Here is a 24,650-nt window from a genome sequence, read left to right on the forward strand (position 1 = left end):
CAGTTGATGTCGTATACATGGATTTTAGTAAGGCGTTTGATAAGGTTCCCCATGGTCGACTTATGAAGAAAGTAAGGAGGTGTGGGATAGAGGGAAATTTGGCCAATTGGATAAGTAACTGGCTATCACGTAGAAAACAGGGTGGTGGTGGATGGAAAACTTTCAGACTGGAGACCAGTTACCAGCGGTGTACCACAGGGATTAGTGCTGGGTCCTCTGCTATTTGTGATTTTTATCAATGACTTAGAGGAGGGGGCTGAAGGGTGGGTCAGTAAATTTGCTGATGACACCAAGATTGGAGTAGTGGATGAGGTGGAGGGGTGTTGTAGACTGCAAAGAGACATTGATAGGATGCAGAGCTGGGCCGATAAATGGCAGATGGAGTTTAACCCTGATAAGTGCGAGGCGATTCATTTTGGTAGAAAAAATTTGAATGCGGATTACAGGGTCAACGGCAGGGTTCTGAGGAATGTGGAGGAACAGAGAGATCTTGGGGTTCACGTCCACAGATCTCTGAAGGTTGCCACTCAAGTGGATAGAGCCGTGAAGAAGGCCTGTAGTGTGTTAGCGTTTATTAACAAGGGGCTTGAGTTTAAGACCCGTGGGGTTATGCTGCAACTGTACAGGATCCTGGTGAGACCACATTTGGAGTATTGTGTGCAGTTCTGGTCACCTCATTATAGGAAGGATGTGGAAGCATTGGAAAGGGTGCAAAGGGGATTTACCAGGATGCTGTCTGGTTTGCAGGATAGGTCTTATGAGGAAAGGTTGAGGGAGCTAGGGCTTTTCTCTTTGGAGCAGAGGAGGATGAGAAGCGACTTAATAGAGGTTTATAAGATGATGAGGGGGATAGATAGAGTGGACGTTCAGAGACTATTTCCTCAGGTGGATGTAGCTGTTACAAGGGGGCATAACTATAAGGTTCAGGGTGGGAGATATCGGAGGGACGTCCGAGGTAGGTTCTTTACTCAGAGAGTGGTTAGGGTGTGGAATTGACTGTCTGCTGTGATAGTGGAGTCGGACACTTTAGGAACTTTCAAGCGGTTATTGGATAGGCACATGGAGCACACCAGAATGACAGGGAGTGGGATAGCTAGATTTTGGTTTCGGACAATGCTCGGCATAACATCGAGGGCCAAAGGGCCTGTTCTGTGCTGTACTGTTCTGTGTTCTATGTTAATTCTATTTTACAGTAGATGTTAATCACTCACCATTTTTCTTCCAGACCAGACTTGGTGGTGGGATACCAGTGGATTCACAAATCAAGCTGATTAGGCTTCCTTCTATGACTGTCAGCTTGGATAATTCACCTGACCCTCGAATACTGGGTGGAACTAAACAATAAAATACAAGTTTGTTCACGTAACAAGACGCACATAAACAAACATTTTGGGTTGTAATTTTAAGCTATATTTTCTGAGAAGGCACAAAAAGTACGTCAAAAAGTTAATTAACTGTGAACAATTGAGGTTTTTTTTAATGAATGAAGCACATTCACATGAAGCATATTCATAAAATGATTTTTTAAATGGAACTCTCTGGAGAATTTAGCGACAAATTTTGAAACAAAGAGTTTTGAATTGATGCTGCTTCAGTTTAGGTTGAATAGTGTAATAAATATTCTAATTTCAATGACGTTCAGCCCAAGTAGCTTCAACTGGCCCCAGTCCAGATTAGTTGGCAACAATTAAACTAATTGTATTAGTTTAAACTGATATGAATTCTAATTTTCAGGAGGCATATGGCCAATTTTTCATAACCTTCAGTGTTTCAAAATTGAAGAACAATTGCTTTGGATACAGATTTCTAAAAATTAGAGCAACGAGGTTTGATTATTAAAGGGTCAACCATTGTTCCCATGTTTAATTTCTTATTGGCAAGTTCACATTAAGCTTAAAAATAGTTGCACTGGTTACTTGCAAACAAAGTGAAGACTGGCATTTTAATCCAGTCACTAGTCAGACCATTCCAAAGATGCCGTCTATATCCCAGGTCCTTAAATATCACCTTGGAAATTAAAAATTGGAAATGTGCATTTGAAGAGGTTGTCAAGGTATATCTCTTTATATCAATCCCAACCAAGATGTGCTTTTGTTCTCTGCTTTTGGCATCAATATTAGGATCAAGTGTCCCTCAGAGAGATATCGTCCAGCCAGATGCAAGAGTAAAAATTCCCTGTTATGTCGCACTGAAAATGTGCTTGAAATCTAACCTCAGCGAAGTAAACCTACACCCCACTAGAGACTGAATTCTGATTTCCCACACTCATCATCCTTGTGTTTCTTTGAGTAATAATTCAAAACTGTCAGCAATTTTGTGTTAGGCATTAGAAATTGGATTAAAAATTCTCTAACCCATTTCAGTTGGAATTATTAAATTAGATTATTATTCCATCAACCTGGATTTTATTTCCTTGTCTGAGATATATGGGCCAATGATGATGATGGTATCCTTAACAATAATAAATGAGAAACATTTTCTCTGTAAATCACCACATGGATGAACTGAAAGTTACTTCCTTTGACATCGAGGCAGCCAGGAGCTTTAGTAAAATTGAAGTCAACGGGATCAGGGGAGAAGTTCCCCAGTGGTAGGAGTCAGATCTGGAACAGGAATATGGCTGTGACAACTGACAGCTAATCATCACAGTCCTAAGATGCCCAAGGCCCAATCATCAGTAATCTTCTTTCCATCAGAACATTAGCAGTGGAGCTCTTTGCTGATAATTGCACAGTGGTCAGCTCCATTTGCAAATACTCAGATAATGAAGCAGCCCATGCCTGCATGCGGTGACAACGTTCAGCTTTTATATGGCGCCGAGGTCCCAGGTTCGATCCCGGCTCTGGGTCACTGTCCGTGTGGAGTTTGCACATTCTCCCCATGTCTGTGTGGGTTTTTCCCCCACAACCCCAAAGATGTGCAGGGTAGGTGAATTGGCCACGCTAAATTGCCCCTTAATTGGAAAAAATGAATTGGGTACACAAAATTTTATTTAAAAAAATATTCAGCTGTGGGTTAAGTGGCAAGAAACATTTGTGCCACTTATATGCCAGGCAGAGGCGATTTTTCCAACAAGAGGGAGCGTAACATTGAATTTAGTATCTAATTAATGTGAGGTTCAGTACAATTGGGAGTAGAATTATTGGTTTATAGATATCAGAGTCTGATATTGAACCTTGTAAATATGTGCAACAGCCGAGGAATTTATTTTGCCAGGGATTGCTGCAATCTTCCCCAGAAGACATGCCTGAAAACGAAGACCTGAGGCCTGCACTTAATTGGGCTAGATTTCAATAAAGCCAGCGAGCTGTAGACCCCCGTCAAGCATCTTGAAGAAGCTTGCCGGTTTGAACCTTTTCAAATTAACTGACACGAACACTGAGCCTGGTCGCAGTTAATTCCTGGAATAGGAATGGGGAGAACAGGGGAGAGTGGTGTGAGCAAGGGCTGGCAGCTGCCCACAGTACTCCTCTGGAGCCAGTAGGAGCACCAACGGAGCCACATTGAGGTAAGTTTGAAAAACAGACAGCGTTTATGACAGACCGATAAATGGAGGCCCATTTAAAGTCACAATCAGTTGAGTAAGACTGTGCCAGAAAGCCAGTTGTCTGTTACTGAGTATAGGCTGTCCTCCAAACTTTTTATTTCTCCCAGACATATCTCCCTTGTCAGCCTAAGGCTTTATCCACAGCTTTCAGCAACTCCGTTTAAACCTTTCCCCTGGTCCAAGCCTCTCTCTCCTAATTCCAAACAACTTTCACAAACAGTAACTCTTCCAACAACTGCACATTTTTGTGGTCGGAGGTGGGGGGGGGGGGGGGGGTCTTCTTGCAAACAGCTTCGCAAATGGACTCCAATCTTTCTAAATTTAAGCCACCCTGTTTGTTGGCAATGGCTATGGGAGCCAAAGCACACAATTATGTTTTTAAGCCAATGTTTCCAGCCTGCAAATGGGGAAAAATAGCTACTCTTGCAGACAGTGGAAGGGAATTTCCTATATTGCAAAATTATTATACAGAAAGCCAGTTGTCTGTTAGTCTGTTACTGAGTATAGGCTGTCCTCCAAACTTTTTATTTCTCCCAGACATATCTCCCTTGTCAGCCTAAGGCTTTATCCACAGCTTTCAGCAACTCCGTTTAAACCTTTCCCCTGGTCCAAGCCTCTCTCTCCTAATTCCAAACAACAATAATTCCATATTCCAAGCAGCACGGTAGCATGGTGGTTAGCATAAATGCTTCACAGCTCCAGGGTCCCAGGTTCAATTCCCGGCTGGGTCACTGTCTGTGTGGAGTCTGCACGTCCTCCCCGTGTGTGCGTGGGTTTCCTCCGGGTACTCCGGTTTCCTCCCACAGTCCAAAGATGTGCGGGTTAGGTGGATTGGCCATGCTAAATTGCCCGTAGTGTAAGGTTAATGGGGGGATTGTTGGGTTACGGGTATAGGGTGGATACGTGGGTTTGAGTAGGGTGATCATTGCTCGGCACAACATCGAGGGCCGAAGGGCCTGTTCTGTGCTGTACTGTTCTATGTTCTATGTAGAAGTTAGGCAAAATGCAAAAAATACAATTTAGTTTTGAAATGTATATTAATCTTGACTTGCAACGTATACAAAAGTCTTATTCAGAAGAATTTTTTTAAAAATCCATTCTTATGCAATAGCAATGCCAACGTACCCCAAATGTTTAAGTTGTAATTCTTCTCTGTTTTACCGGCCACATTTGTGGCTTCACATGTGTAACGACCAGCGTCCAGGACTTGAGCAGCCTCAATCTATGAGTTAGGAAAAGAAAGTTAGAATGCTGTTAGAGTATGTGCAATGTACACTTTATGAACATTGACATTTTTACTTAAGCGAATTAATTCTGCAACATCTTGTTGTAAAGAATTACAGCTTTCTTAATCCCTCTTCTATCATGACTGGCTCTGCTGCTAATGATGATGGTGCAGAAATGAAGAAACATTTTGGAGGAATAATTTGGAGAGTTCCAACTCAAAAAGAGACTGCTCTTGTCTGATGGTGCTTGTTCAGTATTCACACAACTTTTTAAAAAAAGGCTTTAATTAGTGTTCAGTTTTTACATTTGATATTGTCCTCTTGTTCAGCATTACAGATTATGCTTGGAAGTGAGCCTGTGCTCCCTTTGACCCAAGTGCATTTTTGGACCAATATCTAGATAAACGAGCCAAGGAATTATCCATTTACTGAATGCAACACTTTTCCTCATGTGAATTCCTTGACTTTGCAGTAAGAGGATGAATAAAGGTGCTGTCAGACTGTGACTTAGGCTGTAAATTATTGTTCAGATTTATTGAACAGTGAATCGATACAGGTACAAAAACTGGAATAGCAAAAACAACAAAGGCTCCTCTGCGCTAACAATCAAAATAATGGACTCTTCAAACATGGTCCCTTATGGCTTATGTTCACTACCAGTATTCAGACTTTCAGAGGGATGGTATGGATGTAATAGGTTGAATGGCCTCCTTCTGCATTGTCGGAATTCTATGGATCCCCTTCATCTCGGCTCCCCAGTCACCAACATGAGAAACAGCACATGGTGAAGAGTTTTTTTTGGTTGGGGCTGTGGTGGTGGGGGAGAAGGTGTGGACAGAGAGAAAGCAGGGTGTAGGTAGAGCAGAGGGCATGTGGGGAGGAGTCCCATGGTGTTGGGAGAGCTGGGCAATTGGGGTACAAGAAGCCAGGGTGCTGGGAAAGCAGGACAAGGCCAACTGCGGGGAGCTGGGGAATGGAAGCAAAGGAGCCTGGGTGATTGGGGAAAGAGGAACTGAAGGAGTGGGAGAGTTTTAACACTCTTGGTTTGAAGGGTTGTGCTCCGTGGTGGCACTGTGTTTACGAGAACAGTCCCAAGCAGTTCAGTGTAAAAAGTGTAATTGCTGGGCAATGAGCCCAAATGAAAGTTCCTGGTGGAACCATCAGTGTGGGCTCCTCCATTCACTGCAACATCTACATGCTACATATTTGAGTGTAAGTGGGTTCCCTGGAAGCACTAAGCAGCACTCAGTGGCAAGATTCTCAGCGTGCGTCAAATTTGGACTACGGGATCAATGCTATTAAGAGCTACTTTGACTGAAATTACCAAGACTTAAATAACAACAGAAAATGCTGGATGAACTCCAACAGGTCTGGCAGCATCTGTGGAGACAGAGTTAACGTTTCGGATCTAAACGATCCTTCTAGCATTTTCCGTTTTTATTTCAGATTTCCAGCATCCACTGTGTTTTGTTTATACCAAGACTTAACTTTATTTGGCATGATTAAATAATATCAACTGCATAAATGCAATAACTTCAAGTCAGTCAATGCCCATCAATGGTAAAGCACTGTAGAGGGGCAGTGTTTGTGACGTTGAAAGCAGACTAAAACGGGCATTGCACATTTTGAACATTTGAATTTAACTGCACATCTGTCCCTCAAGTTGCTGTACCATTTAATCACAAATAAAGGTGAGCACCATTAACCCAACTGATACATTGACGGGAAAATCTGGACCAATAACAATCGTGTTCTCCTACACAAATACAGAGGACACCAAGAGCTGTATTTTCATCCTCTAGGCGGGTAGTGGGAGTCGGTAAATTTCCCGGCACGGCCCGCCTGCTTCATGAGAAAGTGCCGGCAAAGACGGATTTTCATTTCGGGGTGGTGGTGGGTGCTAACTAGCACTGGGACTGCCTCCCCCGTAAAGTGTTTGAGACAGCCACAGGGACTGCTGAGTGTGGAGGCTGACTGTGTAAAAGGCCCTCCCTGGTCCAGACTTTGTTCCAGCTGTAATAATGATATCAAAACAAATAACCATCCTCTAGCCCTCACCTCACATGCCCATTCATGTCAACTCGTTCCCCCATGAACCTTCATACCTTCTATGCCAAGCTGTACCCCTGAATGCACCCCCATGGCCCCTCAATCTCCAAGCCAAGCTTCATTATGGATTCTTGACCATGAGTCCAGACATCCATTAAACTATTGAAACAAATGCACCCCAGGGAAAACATTGCTTGATTAATAGCTTTTGCTCTCTGATCCATTCTGTCAAATGCACAATGTTTACTTCAAATCAACATTTTTCAGGTCTGTTCAGTGTCAGCTATTGGTTCTTTCATGCGCTTTCATGAGGGTCCATCCCTCAGCTTGTGGCCCACAACTCGGCTCCTGAAATATATGTATCCGGCCCAAGACCTCCTGTTCAAACTATGGATCAATTCAATGAAAGATGAGCCAAGATCTGCACCTCTTATCATAGATTGATTCTGTCCCATGTTTTCAACTACTTATCTGTGTTTGTGTGAGTAAGAGTGCGTGTGAGACTGCACATGCACATGAGGGTCTGCGTGTGCGAGTTGAGGGCCTGCGCGTGCGAGTGAGGGCCTGCACATGACAGTGAGGGCCTGCACATGTGGGTGAAGGCCTGTGCATGAGAGTGAGGGCCTGCGCATGAGAGTGAGGGCCTGCGCACTTGGGTGAAGGCCTGCGCATGAGAATAAGGGCCTGCGCACGTGGGTGAAGGCCTGCGCATGAGAGTGAGGGCCTGCGCATGAGAGTGAGGGCCTGCGCACGTGGGTGAAGGCCTGCGCATGAGAATGAGGGCCTGCCATTGAGAGAGTGATTATGAGTGAGTGTGTGAGAGAAAGCGACTGTGTACGAGAGAGCGTAAGACGGTGCATCGGAGAGAGAGTTTGCCTGTGTGTGTGAGAGAGTCTGTGCGTGCGAAGCTGCACATGAGAGATATTCTGTGCATGCAAAAGCGAGGCTGCACATGCGAGAGCGAGGCTGCACGTGCGAGTGCGAGGCTGCATGTGCGAAAGAGACTGCATGTGCGAAAGAGTCTGCGCGTGCAAGAGCCTGCGCGTGCGAGAGTCTGCGCGTGCGAGAGTCTGCGCGTGTGAGAGTCTGCGCGTGTGAGAGCCTGCGCATGTGAGAGCGTCTGCATGTGCAAGAGCGTCTGCATGTGCGAGAGTCTGCACGTGCGAGAGTCTGCGCATGCAAGAGTCTGCGTGTGCGAAAGTCTGCGCATGCGAGAGTCTGCGCTTGTGAGAGCCTGCATGTGCGAAAGCGTCTGCCTGTGCGAGTGAGTGTCAGCGCATGCAAGAGTCATGTGCGAGATTGTCTGCGCATTCGAGAAAGTGAGTGTGCAAGAGAGTCTGTGCATGTGAGAGAGAGATTCTGTACGCATGAGAGAAAAACTGCTTGTGAGAAACAGAGTTTGCGCGTGTGAGAGAGAGGCTGGAATTTTCCAGTCATTGCAGTTCAATGTTCCCGACAGCAGTGTACCCCCGCCAGCATTTTCCGTGGCAGTGCAGGGTGGCTATAATTTCTTTTTAATAAATCTAGAATACCCAATTAATTTTTCCCAATTAAGGGGCAATTTAGCATGGCCAATCCACCTAACCTGCACATCTTTGGGTTGTGGGGGTGAAACCCACACAAACACGGGGAGAATGTGCAAACTCCACGTGAACAGTGACCCAGAGCTGGGATCGAACCTGGGACCTCGGCGTCGGTGGGGTGGTTGTAATGGGAAAACCCATTCACAAGCTGCAGAAAGATAGAATCTCGCCACCAAGAGGAGTTTGTTTGCTGGTGACCCTGGGGCCTGAGTCTGTCTCTCTCGAGCTCTGATTCTTATGGGAAAAGGCAAAAATAAAAGTTTTATTGGTGAATTCTGCTGCTCGACACATTTTAATGGATATTTTTATTAATTACTAATTTTTGAAATTTATTTCTGTGACATTGATATTCTAAAAATTCATGTTTAATGTTGTATGAAACCTTTTATTACCAAAATTTGATCATCAGCCACTTGAGGGAGAATATAAAATTGAAATGTGCCACCCCCTGCCCGGACCTGAAAAGGTTGGAGAAGCCTGTGGCCTGCTTGATTGAGACTTTTATAGGGCTACAATGAGGTTTTTTTGAAGTAGAAAGTTATGAATGAAAGACTAAAAAGCCTTTCTACGCACCCAATTGTTACTAAGGGGTCATTGGTCGTGCCAGACTGTATAGTGGGGGAATGGGCATGGAAGTGTCACAAAATGGCATGAAGGATATGAAGAGCCATGGGAGTGGGTGGAAGGGCATAGCTTGGCATGGGTAAGATCTTTTGAAGTGACCTTTTAAAAGGTTTCTTTGTCTAGACTCTAGTTCACGACACCTCAGAGCTGGTGATTAAAAGCTGGCTAAACTGCAGAGGGCTAGGATATGCCTATCAACACAATGGAGCTGGCCAGGTCTGGAGTGCAAGGTGTGGGCTCACAACCCACACCCTTAACTCAAACTGGTGAAAATTGAGGGCACTGGGAATGAGGATGGGAATCCCAGAATCGGCTTCCTGCTGCCATTTTTACACCTCCACTGTGCACCCTGACTCCGTTAAAATCCTGCCCTTCAAACTGAGCTCTCGCGATATCTCAACTTGCTTCTCTGCGCCTAACTGAGATGATTTGGGGCGCTGCCCAAATTAACTAGAACAAAACAAGACTAAAGCAGATGGCTACCAGGAAATACCTCTTCTGAATATTGGCCCATAATTTGTTGTAAAAACAATGGCCAGGCGAACGGTGTTTGCTGTTACTCATGCACAAATTCTGCAACAATTTTCGGTGTGCACAATTGAACGGTTAAATACAGAAATGTCGCTGTCCGAACTGTACTGCTCCACTGTTACTTTTGTGCAAACAGCATCTCACTGTTTGGTTCACCATTGACTTCCATTGAATGGTGGGATATTTGTGGATAGGGAATAATTAAAACCGCCACAGAAAGATAACTCTTGCCTGTTTCAGAAAGAAGTCCCCCCATGGAACAAACCCGCCCGCAGATCAATAGGCACCGATCGCAGGCCAGGCCACCGTGGGGGCCCCCCCCCCGGGGTTGGATCCCCCACGCCCCTCCGAGGACCGCACCCGCATACTCACTTGCCAGGTCCCGCCATGCGTGAGGTGAGTAATTCACGCCGGTGGGACTGGCCAAAACTGAACAGTCGCTCGGCCCATCGGAGCCCAGAGAATCGCCGGGGGGGGGGGGGGGCACTATCAACGGCCTCCGACTGGCGAGGCAGGAATCCCGCCGCTGCCCAAAAAGCGGCGCCAGAGAATGCGGCAGCCGGTGTTGGGGTGGTGGGGCGGGATTCGCCCCCCCCCCCCCGGGGATTCTCCGACCTGGTGGGGGTCTGAGAATCCCGGCCATGATATTTGTCAAGTAGAGACAGCCAACTACTTTGCCCCCAGTGAAAATGAACAGATGTAGAATCTCATTCTTTAGGTTTTAGTTGCTGTTGGAGATGTAAAAAAAAATCAAGTTCAATCCATTCAATCTAATCGGTTGAGGAGAAATACAGTTGCACTTTTTATTCAGGTCCCAAATGCCAAATTTCCTTCACTGCAATGTTATTAGCACACACTTCAAACAAACCTAAACATGAAATGTGCAAGGGCAGGATTAATTAACAGCATACATTAATAATCTGTCACAGTAAATTATGACCCAAGGAGCCAACATTTGAAATGATTGCCAGACTTCCGTGCAAAGATGTTCTGTATATGGATTTTCTTTTTTTCCAATTTGGACAAATCTCCCTCCTGATCATTCCAGGCAAGTTTGCTGACTTTCAGGCAACAAGACAACAGTTTACAATAAATAGCAACAACACTGCTACTTTGGAAATGCAGCTACATCATTTTTTAAAAAATTATTTTATTCAACATTTTTGCACAAACAAAACAAAGGCTCCCCCACCACCACCACCACCACCATGGCAGCAACCAGGGGCGGGATTCTCCGACCCCCCGCCGGGTCGGTGAATCGGCGGGTCTGGCGTCAATCCAGCCCCCGCTGTGTCCCGAAGTCTTCGCCACCAGAGATTCGGCGGGGCGGGAGTCGCACCGATCGGCGGGCACCCCACGGCAATTCTCCGGCCCACGATGGGCCGAAGTCCCGCCGCTGTCAAGCCTCTCCCGCCGGCGTGGATCAAACTACCTACCTTACCGGCGGGAATGGGCGGCGTGGGTGGGCTCCGGGGTCCGGGGGGGGGGGGGCACGCGGGGCGATTTGGCACCCGGGGGGTGCCCTCACGGTGGCCTGGCCTGCGATCGGGGCCCGCCGATCGGCAGGCGGGCCTGTGCCGTGGGGGCACTCTTTTCCTTTCGCCTTCGCCATGGTCTTCACCACGCCAGCCGGCGGAGTGCCAACCACTCCAGCGCGGGCCTAGCCCCTCAATGTTAGTGCTTGGCCCCTAAAGGTGCAGCGACTTCCGCACCTTTGGGGCGGACCGACGCCGGAGTGGTTCACGCCACTCCATCATGCCGGGACCCGCCGCCCCGCCGGGTAGGGGAGAATCATGGCCCAGGTCTCCAAAGTGCAAGATGCACAAACTTAATCTCTGGTGGAATCCCTCAACTGCCCCTCTCCGAGCAAATTTACTACCCGAGTACTTCCCCGGATCGAACGATAGCGGCGCCATTGCCAGCGCCCGCAACCCCAACCCCTTACAGGACCCCACCTCCATCCACACCCACAAAGCCTCCAACTCTTTCCTCCAGCTCCGCACTTTCTCCACATTCGCTGCCCAATAATAATGGAACAGTTCGTGAGACCCAGGCCCCCCGACTACTGTCTGCTTTGAAGCACTGCCTTCCTTATCCTTGCCATCTTCCCTGCCCACACAGACGTCGAGTCTAACTGATGCACCCCTTTAATTAAATACCTTTGGCAAAAAGACCGGCAGACACTGCAATAGGAACAGAAGCCGTGGCAAAATATTCATCTTGCACCCGGTGAGCCAGCAACGGAACACTATCCCATCTTCCCAGATCTACCTTCACTTTCCCTACCAGGCTTAGGAAATTCAGTTTACAGAGCTGTACCCAATCCCATGCTACCTACACCCCCAGGGACCTAAAGTGAGTTGTTGTCACCCTAAATGGCAACCCCTCCACACGAAGGAGACAACAAAACACTTGTTCGTCCCTAATTCAATTTATAACCTGAAAACGGCCCAAATTTCCGTAGTAGCCCCAGTACGTCCCTCACCGAAGAGCCCAGGTCCGTGGGTCCAGGTCTGCGGACAGAGACACCCTGGGTGGAATTCTCCCCCCCCCATGCCGGGTGGGAGAATCGCCGGGGCACCAAGTGAGTACCGCCACGGCACCCGCACGCGATTCTTCCACTCGGGGAGGACGGAAACCGTGCATGCGCGGGTGACGTCATTTACGCGGCGCCGCTTTTACGGAGCGGCAAGGCCTGGCGCGCATCAATGACGCGGCGCCACTCCGAACCCTCCGGGGGCGGGAGAATAGGGGTCTGGGAGCGGCCTCCGACACCGGAGTAAAATACTCCAGTTTTCACTCCGACGTCAGGACCAAGGGCTGAATTCTCTGCTGCCCACGTGGCGTGGGAGAATCGTGGGAGGGCCTCCCGACATTTTTAAGCCCCCCTGGCGCCGCCAGCGAATCTCCCCCCTCCCCCCCGGCTCGAAAAAATCACCGCTCGCCGTTTTTCACGGTGAACGACGATTCTCCGAGCCCGATGGGCTGAGCAGCCGGCCCTTCACGCCAGTTTCACCACGGCAGCAACCACACCTGGTCGCTGCATTTGTGAAACGGGCGCCAGATGCCCGTTTGGGGCATCTAGGGGCCCGATTGGGACGGGAGCACCATGACTGTGCTCGGGAGGGGACAGGCCCGCGATCGGTTCCCACCGATTGTCGGGCCAGCGTCCAAAACGGACGCACTCTTTCCCCTCCGCCGCCCGGCAAGATAAAGCCGCCACGTCTTGCCGGGCGGCTGAGGAGTAAGACGGCCACCGCTCATGCGCGGATTTATGCCGTCTGCGATGATGAAGTCATCCGCGCATGCACGGGTTGGAACCGGCAACCCGCGCATGCGTGGATGACTTCACATTCTCGGCGTGACGAGGTCGCTGCTGAGAAAGACAGAGACCCTCTCCTAGCCCCCCGGGTGGGGGTGAATTAGGTGCGGGGAGTGGGCTCCGAGGCCGTCGTGAACCTCGGCCGAGTTCACGACGGCCTTCATGAATTTGGGCCCCTGCGGAGAATTCCGCCCTTAGTTTCCCAATGGGAGAATTGCGCCCATTATGCTCCAACACTCTCCTGTCATTATTCCCCTCCATAAGCCAGAGTCCCTCAGCGCAACCACTAAGGGCCCAATTGCCAACGCAAACAAGAGGGGGGGGGGGGGGATATGGGGCACCCCAGCTTCGTTCCACTGAATAGCGGGAAGTACTCAGACTGCGTCCGCACACATGCCGTCAGATCTTCATTGCCATTAGTTTCCAAAAAGGTTAGGTGGGATTACTGGGTTATGGGGACAGGGTGGGGCGTGTGCTTAAGTAGGGTGCTCTTTCCAAGACTCGATGGGTCAAATGGCCTCCTTCTGCACTGTAAATTCTATGAACGTTTTATAAAAGTCCACCAGCAACCCATCCAGCCCCGGCACCTTACCCGACTGCATCTTTCCTATCGCTGCCTTCACTTCCTCCAGACCTAATGGCTCCTCCAACCTGGCCCTGTCTGCCTCTCACACCTCGGGCTACTCCAACCGCTCCAAAAACTCCCTCATCCCTGACTCATCCTCTGGCAGCTCTGATTTCTATAACCCCCCTATGAAAGTCCTCAAATTCCCTATTCACCTGCTCTGGAGCCACCACCACCCCTCCTGTCCCATCCCTAATCCGCACAATCTCCCTTGCCGCTGCCCGCCTGCAGAGCTGGACCGCTAACAATCAACTGGCCTTCTCACCATATTCACACACAACCCACTACGCTTGCCTCAAATGCCAAACCACCCTGCCTGTGGACAGAAGGTCGAACTTCGCTTGGAACTCCTTCTCCCTCACGCACAACCCCAGATCTGGATCCCTCGTGTATCTTCCATCCGACTCCAAAATCTCCTCTATCAGCCGCTCCTCCCGCGCCTCCCTATCCACCTTCGCCTTAAATGTGATAACCCCTCCCCCCTCTCACTTCAATCCCTCCCAGGCCATCACCAAGATCTCCCCATTTTGATTAAACTCTTACATACTCCTCCAACACCCTCCCCACATTAATACAAAAGTTTTAATACAACAAGCCCACATTCAGCCTCCACACCTGCCTCTGGGCCGGACCCTTCTCCAGGACTACATCCATCCAGTGCAGCGCATGATCCAATATCACGATCACAGAGTACTCCGCCTTCTTCACCCTAGCCAGCAACGCCTTCCCTACCAGAAAAAAGTCAATCCTGGTGTACACCACGTGCATCGAGGAGAAAAATGAATACTCCCTGTCCTGCAGGTGTGAAAACCTCCACGGGTCCACCCCTCGCATCTCCTTCATAAACTCCCTTTAACCCCCCCGCCCTCCTCCTTCATAAACTCCCTTTAAACCCCCCCCCCACCCCCCCCCCCCCCCCCCCCACCCCGAGGGGCCAGCAAGCCTGGCCTTGACTTATCCATCCTCGGGTCCAACATCATATCCTAATCCCCCCCAGCACCATTATCACTACTGCAGGTCCGTTATGGCTGTTAGCAACCACCTCACAAACCCTGCATCATCCCAATCCGGGGCATACACGCAAACCAACATCGCCAATCTCCCTTCCAACTCAACAGTCACCCTGTACCTGCCCCCCTGATCTGCCAACACCTTCTCCATTTGGAACATCACCCGTTTACCCACCAGTATCGCCAACCCCCGCACCCTTCTATCGAAGCCAGAATGAAGCACCTGGCTCACCCAGCCCTTCCTCAGCCTCATCTAGTCCTTTACCCTCAGATGAGTCTCCTGCAACAGCATCATGGTCTTCAGATGCGAGAAATTACGTGCTGTCTTCACCAGTCCCCCCCAACCCTCGTACATTCCACATCCCCACTCTGATCGGGGGTTTCCCACCGGCCCCCACGCCCTTTCTACCCACCAGGACCATCTTTCCAAGCCCTGCCCCACAAGCAGGACTCTGCCCCAGCCCTAGCCACTGCCACCTCCCTGCAGCAACCCCAATGCTCCCCTCACCCCTCCAAACCCCATTACATCCAAAAACAACCATGCCCCAAACCAAAGTTCTCCATGACATCCATACAAGAAAAATAACCCAGCTCTGAAGAGAAAAAAAAAGAGAAAAAGGAAACCCAAAACAAAGTTCAACCTAAAGCCGCCAAAAGTCCAAATTCAGTCCAATCCCAGACCTTCTGCCTTCTTAAATGCCTCCGCCTCCAAGTAATAATCTCTGCCATTGTACGTGGGTCCAAGTAATAATCTCTGCCATTGTACGTGGGTCCAAGTAATAATCTCTGCCATTGTACGTGGGTCCAAGTAATAATCTCTGCCATTGCACGTGGGTCCAAGTAATAATCTCTGCCATTGCACGTGACCCTCAACTTCGCCACGTAGCTACTACAGAGGGGAAGGCAGGCAGGGGGTTTGGGCCTCCCGAACCTGATGTACTACTACTGGGCGACGAATGTGGAGAAGGTGCGGAGCTGGGTCAGAGGGGTTGATTCCCAGTGGGTCAGAATGGAGGAGAGTTTGTGCAGGGGGTCGGGATTGAAAGCACCAGCAACAGCACCGCTCCCGATATTCCCATGGAAATACTCAGGGAATCCGGTAATAATAGCTTCATTGAGATTTTGGAGGCAGTTTCACCAACACTTCGGGTTGGAGGCAGGGTCAAGGTAAATGCCGATTCTGGGGAACCACAGATTTGAGCCAGAGAGGTGGGATGGGAATTTTCGGAAATGGGAGGAGAAGGGGATAAGACATTGAAGGATTTGTTTCTTAGGGGTCGGTTTGCAGGACTGAGGGAGCTGAAAGCAAAGTTTGGGCTGGAGCAGGGAGAAATGTTTAGATACATGCAGGTTTGAGATTTTGCCAGAAAGGAGATAGAGAGCTTCCCAGAGGAACTGGCCTCCACATTGCTGGAGGAGGGGCTGATGACAAGGGGACTGGAGAATGGGGTACTGTCAGTGGTTTACGGAGCTATTTTGGAAGAGGAGAAGGCACCACTGGAAGGGATCAAAGCAAAGTGGGAGGAAGAGTTGGGAGAGGATATGGAGGAGGGGTTCTGGTGTGAGGTGCCCCGGAGAGTGAATGCCTCCACCTCGTGTGCGAGGTTGGGGCTGATACAGCTGAAGGTGGTATACAGAGCACGAGGGCGAGGATGAGCCGGACCCGGGCCCCCGGGTGGCCATATTCGGGGTATCGGACCAACCGGGGTTAGAAACGGGTGCGGAGGCTCGCCTTCGCCTCGTTGATCGCCCGAAGGTGGATCCTGATGGGATGGAGGGCAGCCTCTCCACCCTGTGCCCTGGCGTGGCGGGGGGAACTTGGAATTCTTGACGCTTGAGAATGTTAAGTTTGAACTGAGGGGAAGGACGGAGGGGTTCTACAATTCATGGGCATTATTCATCATGCACTTGCAAGAACTGGATAACATCGAACATTAGTTGGGGGGGGATGGGTGGGAGGGTTGGGGGGAGGGGGGCGTGGTGTATTGATGGTGACTATGGGTGATTTGTGATTCCTTTTAGTCATTTGTTTGTGTGAACATGCGGGCTAATGTTTGGGGTTTGGTGGGAGGATGGGATCGTTGTTATTGATATGGGGATTGACATATTTGTTACTGATTATTGTTTATTGTTGGTGGGTGTAAATTTGGGAGAAAATGTGAAAAAGGAGAATAAAGAAGTATTTTTTTAAAAAAACTTCACCAGGTAGACTACACCATAAAATGCCACCATAACCCGTCCGAAGGATCAGTCAAACAGAGTATTGAAATACAAAGATCCGGTAGGTTTTTTCAACACTCCCAAATTTACTGCAACATGCTGACAGGTGCTCGATTCCATGCCTTCATTGGGTTTAATAGCATTCACATGAACTTGGTGACTCCCAACTAGTGAGGGGAATAATCAGAGCTAAAGATAGTTGTGCCATCAAGTTAAAATGGTTATACTATATGAGGATGTTTCTTTTCCTTGTTTATTACCGTCTACTGCAAGAGCACATCTAGAAAAGGAAAAGGCGCTAAAGGATCTCTGCAGGCGATGGTTCTTCTGTTACTCACCTTTAGAGTACTCCCATCATCAGAAACAGTCAGCCCTGGCTTCTTGAGCAGAGGTTTTCCATCTTTCAGCCAGCTGAGAGTTGGAGGAGGGATTGCGTTACTTTGACACTTTAGCACAATTGCTTGGTTGATAGTGACCGAGGCATTTTGTTCTTCTCCCATGATATTTGGTGGAACTGAAAAACAAAGTTGTGTTACTCTCTGGGTTGCACTTATACTTTTGCTTTATGTTCCAGAAATAAATCTGCAGCATTGATCTGTAGGAATAAACACAACATGTTTATTTTGTACTCAGAAGGTAAAAGCAAAAGGTCAAAAATGCAACACACTCAGTGCCTGACTAACACGTTCATAATAATGAGTGTTTTATATGTTTGCTTGTTAGGACATAGTAAGAAATGTTCTTCATTCATTTAAACACTAGCTTATACATTGTGAAACATCACTATCTTACAGAGAAGAGAAAAATTGGTTGCTCATTCACAGTCAATGGACAGATGTTCTCGCCTGCAGATGTTCTCGCTTGGGCAGGTGCAAACAAAGTGACTGGTGTGCTGGATCCAGCAGCACATCTGTGTTCTATTAGCTTAGGATGGACAATCATTGACCAGCAGAGATTTGAGAGAAGTTTAAGACCTGCTCCCCTGCTTTCTGAATAGAACGTATCAAGAGGTGCATAATTTTGAGGGGCGAAATGTAACCGGAAGAAAATAGAAAAAAAAACTGCTAAGTCAGTTTTAGTGGAACCAAGCCTTAATTAGCAGTCAGGGAGAAAGCTGTTACAGATCTGGCAAAGTGCATTCACTTTTCTGTCTGATTTGCTTCATTGACATAAAAGTGCAAAATTGGAGTTGCATGTTTTTCACTATTTATAACTTGGAAGACAGTAAGAAGTCTTAGAACACCAGGTTAAAGTCCAACGTGTTTGTTTCAAACACTATCTTTCGGAGCACTGCTCCTTCCTCAGGTGAATCCTCTGGGACGGGGAGAAATCATTCAACAGCCTCCGAATATTGGCTGACAATTGCCGGCCTTCGACAAAGGCTGAATATGATCCCCGCAATCACCTGAGAGACAGTGCTCCAGCTTTACTGCCAGCACCTTAGCCAGTATCTTGACATCCATATTTAACAGCAAGGTAAGCCAATATGACCCACACTCCGTTCGGCCCATATCCCTCTTCAACAGTCGTGAAATAGAGGCCTGCAACAATGCAGCCAGCAGTGATTCCCGGGACAGATAGTTATTAAACATATCTACCAGCAACGGAACCAACTGATCCACTAACATCTTATAGAATTCTACTGGAAACACTTCTGGCCCAGGCACTTTACCCACTTGCTTCCGCCCAATACCGTAGAAAATCTCCTCAGGGCCGAATAGGGCCTGTAACGTTTTCCCGTCTCTCATCTCCTGCCACAGGAAACTCCAAGCAATCTAAAAATGCTGATGTATCCACCCTCTCCCACTGAGGGCTCCGGCCTATAAAGGTTCATGTAAAAGGCCTCACTTGCAGTGTTAACTTTATCAAGGGCGGAAAACTCTTTTCTACTTTTATGTATGTTTCGTTCTGTCTTTCCCACCAAAGCCTTGATAAACTAATCTTCACAAACAGACTTTCAAAACAAACATCCTTTCCCTTAATCTGTAAGTCTGGACTACATTATGAACAAAACCTTTTTATTTGTTTCTCCTAATTTTTGTCCCTATATTTTCAAATCTTTGAGGTTAATGACAGCCACATAAGGGTGGGATTTTGCACGCCTGTTTTTGGGGTGCAGGATTGGCGGCGGGAGCAGGAAATCCTGTGAGAGTCCCAAAATGCGATTGATCTGTCTCCCCCTCCCCAATGATGTAATGGGAATCCCAACGTTTAACATCAGCATCCCCATGTGAATACATTTAAATATAATGATCAGGCCTTTACACCAGATAGAGCCTCTCCTACCCCCCGTTAGATTGTCCATTTCCGCCCCCACCACCATCAATCTATGTCAATGTGAGGGCACACCGACATGAGTCATGACAGGTCTCCCACAGCATGCACAAGGCAAGCAGAACCTTCCAGAAGCATTTACCCGAGTGCCTGGCTCAGGTACGAGAGGCTCGTGTCTGCGCACTCCCCTCTGGCACCAGCAGGGGCAGTTGTTGTGGAGCTGGGGGGGGGGGGGGGGGGGGGGGGGCAGGGCAGTTGTTGTGGGGGGGGGGGGAAGAGAGAGAAGGGGGGGTGGAGAGATGTTAAGGGAGGGGGCGTTCGGGGAGTAGCTTTCTATTTTTAATTTCTTGTACCAGAGCACTCCCTTTAAAGGGCACCCTGATCTTTTAAAACAGAAGTTGATGGCTCTGATTCAGCACTCCACTAGCATGACGACATGGCAACCGGCCCTCCATTTTCTTTACGGCAATGAGTCAAACATTCGGGCAGGTAAGGCCACTTTTGGGGCTGACAGCTTCCTCACTGTTTTCCTTGCCTACTGTGCCACTCTGCCTATTTGTGGGAAACTGCCATTGAAAATTTATGGCACAGAAGGAGGCCATTCAGCCGACTGACCACAACAAAGGGATTGAAGATTTCTCCATAACTAATGCCAGCGATGGTCTGTGCTCAAACATATGGAAGTACCAACTGAGAAGGATCTGCCACGCAATTACATCCTTCTCGTTATATACAGACCTTTCAGTGCTGCATGTTCCACCATCTCATAGTTTGGCTGAGGATTCCCCATACCAACTCAAAAATTAAAGTGAATTCCATTGATGGGGTTTTGTCTCAATCACAAAAACGCATCCATTGCAATACTGGCTTTAATTGTCAAAGGGGACGGGCGGGTGATTCTCCATTCCCCTCCACTAAGATCCGGAATCCCAATAGGACGGAGAATCCTGCGTCGGCCGAGAAACAGGATTGGCGCAAGGCGGCAGACCTGTCCCCAATCTCCGGTCCAGCCCTGCCGGTCATAGCGGATCAATTAATGGATTAGAAGCCTGAATCTTCCCCCCCCCCCCCCCCCGTTATCTTCTACACCTCCCAGCAGGCAGGCTTTGGTGCATATTGACAAGTACAGTCCTGGCATGATGGACCCAGAGGGGGATCAAGGAGGTGATCCCATTGCTCCTGTGCCCCTCTGCTGCTGTCAGGCTGTAGTGGGAGGGTCCCCCAAGAATACTGGGAGTTGGGGGGGCTCAGTTGTAAATGAGAGGTTGACCCCAGGATGGGGATCCTGTTTTAGGACTGTCCCTTCCAGCCCTGGGCAACCTGAAGATCACTCTTGGCATGGTGGTCTCAGGCAGCCCTCTGTTAAAAATAATCATCCTATTCTGACCAGTCAAAATTCTGAAGGTGCCTTCTCATTCTGAACTTCTCTGCCTGACAACTGATGAGCATTTATTGGCATTTATTCAATCTCAGTGCAGTACCTTGTTCAAAGGTTTAAACTCAGCTGCCAGGAGGCTTGTTTATTTACCTTTATGCTTGAATGCATCTGAAGTACCCTCCATTGATCCTAACTGCAATGTTTATAAACATTCTTTTTCTGATGACAGATGCAGGCAACTTCAAAGCAGCTTCCTCATTTATAACAGAAGAAAGTACTTACCACTGTTGAAGTGGCTGTAAATCAGAACAAGAATATTTATAAACATTGCAGGTCGCTCAATGGTGGGAGTGACCTGTTATTCCTGTGGTTGAGGGGTGGGGGCTCCCCTCCATGATGAGAGGTTGGGATACTCCCCTTGTCAGTGGGTGGGATAACCATTCACATTGTGGGGGTGGGGGGAGGAAGCTTGTATCTGGACATTGGGATTGGGGCATCGAATGTCAGCCCAAGAATGGTAAGTGAAGGGAAACCGGCGTGCTTGCCACTACCCATAATTTACCACAGCAATGGAATGTGAATACCACCTCGGTGACGCTCCTAGCAACAGCAGGGACCAGTCCCGATTCTCTGCTGGCGGCAGCGCTTAGTCGCTGAAACAGAGAATCATGCCCAATATTTATGTCCGTTAAATATTTATTAGCGATAATATTTATCTTTCTGGGGGCAAGTTAGAAACGATTTTAAAGCCTGCATTAAATAGTAGATAGTAAGATCTGTAATAAAACTGCAAAACATGTTCCAGCTTTTGGTAAGAAAATACTTCCTAAAGTAAATTTATGCTCCTTTGTGCACTGCCAGCAACCAAAGTGGAATATAGCAAATCATCAGAAGGTTCAAAGGATTATAGCATTCTGGATTTGTTAGCAAAAAAGAGAGCAATTGGCTCGGAGTTCTAACAGCTGGCAAGGTATACTATGTTGGCCACATGAATCAATACTGAGTTGGCGCGTGATCTTCTAAATATTATGGAGAACAGTACAAGCAATATCTGGTTGCGCTGAATGTGTTTGCCAGACTTCCAAATTACAGCTGTGTGAAATTATTCAAAAAAAGCTTAAATGGTTTTTTTTTTCAAAAACGATTCGTAATTACAATAGCAAGTCATGTTTTATTTGTAATCCTAAGCACCTTAACCATTTGAGCACCAGAAATAATGGATCAGAATAGAAAATAAAAATCGTCAAAGTTTTGCACTTTTGCCACAGGTGCGAGCTGAAGGTGTGAAATATTATTCACAAAATGTGTGCTATATTATTAAAATATTCAAACAAATGCAATGTCTTCGTCTTTAATCATTTTCTTTTTATAATCCATGGAAATCATGACGTGATGGAAAACAAGGAGAAATGTGTGGAAAAGAACATTTTACAACAAAACAGTCTGTTACCAAAGTGTCAGTTTAGTTCCCATTTTAAATCATTAAAAAACTAAAACAAATGTAAATTTTTAACTGCACATACCAGCGCACAGCTATAATATGCAAGGTGAGAACTCACGAGCACAAGGGATCATGCATCTTCAATGCATCTTGCATTTCACCCTTTACTTATTTAGACGCTAACTATGATATTTCCGATGTGACACTCAGATAGTATGAACTGGTTTCAATCAACTGAGGTCAAGAACTTAGTTATGGATATGAAACTGCCTCTATGTAGTTGGATTGGCAAACTGGTTAGCTTCAGCTCCTGCATTACAACGGAGATATCCGCTTTCCCAATGACAGATTGTTGGTTTATTCAGGTGAAGTGCTCTAATCTGTTGTATTAAGCCTTTTCCAGTGTTAGAAGTTTGTAGAATATGAGTAGACTGATGTAACATAGCACTATTTGGCTCAAAGTCCAGGTTTGCATAAGGTTTGATGTATGAAAAAACGGTCAAAGTACTTTCTGTTCTTTTCACAATATGAAACTGTACTTTTTATAGAAAAGGCTTTCCCTCAAACATGCTCTCAGTTTATTTGCCTTTACCTCCCATTGCTTCCCATGGGATCTGGAGCATGTTCAAACAGGTTTTGTGCAGTGCTGGCTCATGTTAGGAACAGCTGACATGAAACTTGTTCACACTCCAGCCCCTATCTAATTTACATCAGGAAGATCTCAAATGCATATGCCCACTTTATCTTTAAACCTGACTTGATTCCGTATATGTAATTTGAATCGATAAGTTTCCAGTTCAACAGGTGGTTTGCTTTTTGATTTACATCAGGCACAAAATTGGCCCAGGTGTTCAATTCTCTGGAGGGAGGGGTGGTCTTACCCCAGAGGGGGTGGTCTTACCCCAGAGGTGCCGGAAGATGTACTGGGAAACTTCCACAGAAGTTTCCACACAAAAACTGTGTGGGAATTGACCAGAATGGGCAATTACGCGGCAACCCCCTTCTGATGGTTCCGACTCTCTTGGATGAATAGTTATTCAGGAAGGGTTAGAAGATTTAAAACCACTTCTAACACATGATAATTATGATACTGACCCTGAATTCCAACTGGATTCTTGGATCCCTGGTTAGCCCTGTCAGGACCATTTTCCTGTATCCCTTAAACATCTCACCACCCCCAATCCTGATTATCCCACCAATCACACTCCCCAACTTTTCCCTTATCAAATCAATGCTGGCTTTCCCTAATCAATCCACATTTGCACAAGTGGAGGGGGTTAAACTGACTGGCCTGGGTTACTGAACTTATCTTTACACTCTTTTTGAACAAGGGTGTAAGCATTTGCAATTCTCAAGTCCTTGGCGGGGGGGGGGGGGGGGGGGGGGGGGGAGTATAAGTGCTGCGGTCCTGCGAGTCCGCCCTCAGTTCAGCATAGTCGCAGGCAGGCTCAGTTGTGAGCCGATTAAAGCCACAGTGTACTTCAACTCGTGAATGAATTGATTGTCGCATCAATTTAATCGGCTTAAAAACTACTATGGAGTCAGCCCTCAAACCTGACCGACTGGAACTCGATCCACAGGCCGCAGAAGCAAAGGAAATTTTTTTCCATTGGCTTCGGTGCTTCAAGGCCTACCTGGCTGCGTTGACTACCTCCTCTGTTACAGAAGAACAGAAACTGAGTCTTCTCCACGCACGGGAGAGCCATCGTATTTCTACACAACTTGATGTAACTGACTCTTATACCGAGGCCCTCGCGATACTCGACCGCCTGTACGTGCGGCCCGTGAATGAAGTCTACGCGCGACACATCTTTACAACTCACCGCCAGTGCCCTGGGAAGACTATCTGCGCGACCTTAAAGCCCTAGCATGCGACTGTAACTTCCAGGACATGACAGCCTCCCAGCATATGGAACTCGCCGTCCGAAACATGTATGTTGCAGGGGTCCAATCCAATTATGTGCGGCAGCGTCTTCGAGAAAGGGGCCCAGGAGCTGGAGGACACGGTAAAACTAGCGACCTCATTAGACGTCACTTTCCAAAGCTTAACTGCAGTCCCAGCCGATCACGCGACCCCATCGTGGACTGCCCCGGCCCTGCGATGCGCAGCCACCCGCCCAATGCGGAGGGCTATCGTGCCACTTTTGCGGCCAGCCCCAATACCCCCGGCAGCACTGCCCGGCCCGCAATTCGACCTGCAGCATCAGCGGGCGGAAAGGGCACTTTGCTAAGGTCTGCCTGGCCAAACCTAAAAACTCTAACTCGAACCCTAACCCGAACACTCGCTCCTCCGACTCTCAGGCCCGCAGACCCCGCAATGTGACAGCATGTCTGCCGACTCCGCCTCCGCACAACATGTGCGACGCATGGGGGCCACCATCTTGGCAATCCTCCCCATGCGGCCGGCCATGTGCGATTCATGGGGTCCGCCATCTTGGACGCCACCTTCCTCGCCGCCCGCCACGTGCGATCAACGGGGCCGCGATCTTGGCCATCACCCGCCATGCAAAGATTACGACCTCCGCGAACAGTCATCACGGGGCCGCTCCAGCACCGCCGACCACGCCACCGACTGCCTGCAGCTCAGTGCAGTCACTTTGGACCAGTCGCGGCCAAAGCACCTCAAGAGCTCCATGATGTCCGTCCAGATCAACAGATACGAGACACCATGCCTGTTCGGGAGCACTGAGAGCTTCGTTCACCCAGATCTGGTAAGGCGCTGCTCGCTCCCGATATTCCCGACACAGCAAACTATCTCCCTCGCCTCGGGGTCGCACTCCGTTCAGATACAGGGGCGCACTACTGCGACGCTAACAATAC

At 48.1% G+C, this 24,650-nt stretch overlaps 1 protein-coding gene across 2 annotated transcripts in view; it reads right to left on the reverse strand.

Annotated features, from left to right (window-relative positions):
* hmcn1 (hemicentin 1) overlaps positions 1-24,650 on the reverse strand; it is a 677,622-nt gene that overhangs the window by 269,465 nt on the left and 383,507 nt on the right. For both annotated transcript variants that reach the window (XM_038794621.1, XM_038794624.1), the window contains exons 41-43: positions 17,076-17,251; positions 4,673-4,769; positions 1,212-1,334 (exon numbers count right to left, since the gene is read on the reverse strand). In XM_038794621.1, coding sequence (XP_038650549.1) covers positions 1,212-1,334; positions 4,673-4,769; positions 17,076-17,251 — 396 coding nt within the window. The remainder of the gene's footprint in view (positions 1-1,211; positions 1,335-4,672; positions 4,770-17,075; positions 17,252-24,650) is intronic.

The sequence above is a fragment of the Scyliorhinus canicula genome, chromosome 4 (genome assembly GCF_902713615.1).
Source record: "Scyliorhinus canicula chromosome 4, sScyCan1.1, whole genome shotgun sequence".
Taxonomy (NCBI): domain Eukaryota; kingdom Metazoa; phylum Chordata; class Chondrichthyes; order Carcharhiniformes; family Scyliorhinidae; genus Scyliorhinus; species Scyliorhinus canicula.